General features: G+C 38.5%; 1 protein-coding gene across 1 annotated transcript in view; it reads right to left on the reverse strand.

The window, feature by feature from the left end:
• The window catches only part of LOC107757982 (ribonuclease inhibitor-like), a gene marked incomplete at its 3' end in the record, with an annotated part of 5,075 nt that extends 3,047 nt beyond the window's left edge, over window positions 1-2,028 (reverse strand). Inside the window, exons 1-2 of the mRNA XM_016575605.1 lie at window positions 1,740-2,028; window positions 1,131-1,304 (exon numbers count right to left, since the gene is read on the reverse strand). Coding sequence (XP_016431091.1) covers window positions 1,131-1,304; window positions 1,740-1,792 — 227 coding nt within the window. The remainder of the gene's footprint in view (window positions 1-1,130; window positions 1,305-1,739) is intronic.
• Window positions 2,029-2,044: the final 16 nt, after the last annotated feature.

Here is a 2,044-nt window from a genome sequence, read left to right on the forward strand (position 1 = left end):
TCTGTGTGTGTGATTATATTCACATTCTACTGCCTGCTTGTGTATTGGGCTTTTTAATGACGATCAGCACTTCAATCCACATGTGTTTGATAGAGCACACAATGTTAGTGTGCATATGTGAAGTTCATATTGTGTATTTGTTTTTTGTATGTATCTCAGAGTGTGTGAGATTATGTCTGTTGCTACAGATGTATACATGTTGGATGCTCTTTCCCCATATATAGCAGAGATTTGTGTGTGTGCACACTGGTAGTCCGTGGCCTGTGGAGGCCAATTGAATCCCATGCTGTGCCCCAGTGCTGTAGTAGAGATAGGGAGGGAGGGTGTGAACTGAGACGCACAGATAGAGGCCTGGCAGACATGCAGACAGGAGCCAGTCTCTCTGCTCTCACAGATTAGCCTGACTCCAGCTCCACATTCCCCAGCTCGCCTGCACCGGACCAAACCACACACACACAGGCTGTGATATTACACATCATTCAATCACATACAACCATTGTTTTAATAATCAAAAAAATAATCAGATCCCAGTCAGGGGTGCGTTTCCCAAAACCATCGTAAGCTAACTATGGTCGTTAGTTCCATTGAATTCTATTAGCAACGACGGAACTTGCGACCATAGTTGCTTTCGGGAAACGCACCCCAGATCAGTTTAGCAGTGAATCCATTATTAAAGAGAAATTACAAACTTAAAAGCACAATATCAACATATTTGATAAATCATTGGACTGAGATCTAATGTCACAGAGCACAAACATTTGCATGGACATTTACCATCTAAAGTCTAATTTAAGTGGGATTAAAAACATTTCATAATTGCATTATTATTTAAAAAGAGTCAGTGCAGAAAGATTAACGTGATGAACATTAAAAAATTAATCCAGCATGTTCTTCATTTCTCAGTTCTGACTGTGTTGAGCTCAAGTCAAGATATTGAAATTTTGATTGTGATGTCCAAGTATGTATTTCAGTGTGACTCTCAGTCCTGCAGTATCATGTTACTGAGGAGCAGCTCATGTGTTCAATCATTTACAGCTCAATCAGCTGAACTCACAGCAGCAGAAAGAGACTCAACACTTCAAACTTACTTTACATTGTGTTTCATGTGTGAGAGTCAAATATGATCTTACCGCAGTATCTCCAGTTTACAGTGAGGATCCTCCAGTCCAGCAGACAGCAGCGTGACTCCAGAATCTCCTAGTTTATTCAGAGACAGATTCAGTTCTCTCAGTTGTGAGGGGTTTGATCTCAGAGCTGAAGCCAGAGCAGCACAACCTTCATCTGTGACGCCACAATCACTCAACCTGTAGAGAACAATGACACACTCTTCACTCTCTCAGATCAGATCAGTTTAGCTGTGAATCCATTATTAAAGATAAAGTACAAACTTAAAGCACAAATCAATATGTTTCATGGATCACTGGACTGAGATCTAAAATATCACAGAACAAAAACATGAACCTCATTTAAGAAAGATAAATATTACACATTGTCAGTGGTTTAAAAATTACAAATATTAAATTCAATTTTTGCAAAGACATTTTTAATTATTGACAGACCTGAATAATTTATTCATATGCCACTTCTCTGACTCTGAATCTCACTGAGTCACTGATTTGATATAAAACCACTGACCACTAAACTCTAGACAACATCTGCAGCACTGAAGATTTATGAGCTTTTAACTTTGATTTTCTTAATGTTTTAACAGTGAAGTAATTATTTGCAGTGATACTTACTGAACTGATCTGGATTCTTTAATCACAGGCAGCAGCTTCTGAAGAACTTTCATATTTTCATGTTTATTTTTTCCTTTAACAAATTTATCAAGACAAAACTCATTCAGGTCCTCTTCTGATGTCAACAACACAAAAACTACAGCTGACCACTGAGATGAAGAGAGTTTGGCTTCCTTTATTGTTCCAGATGTCAGATAGTGTTGTATTTCCTCCACTAGTGAATGATCACCCAGTTCATTCAGACAGTGGAACAGATTGATGGATTTCTCTGGAGAGTCAATGGTCCTGATCTTCTTCTTGATGTA

Source organism: Sinocyclocheilus rhinocerous, unplaced genomic scaffold (assembly GCF_001515625.1).
Source record: "Sinocyclocheilus rhinocerous isolate Xijiao unplaced genomic scaffold, SAMN03320098_v1.1 scaffold2477, whole genome shotgun sequence".
Taxonomy (NCBI): Eukaryota; Metazoa; Chordata; class Actinopteri; order Cypriniformes; family Cyprinidae; genus Sinocyclocheilus; species Sinocyclocheilus rhinocerous.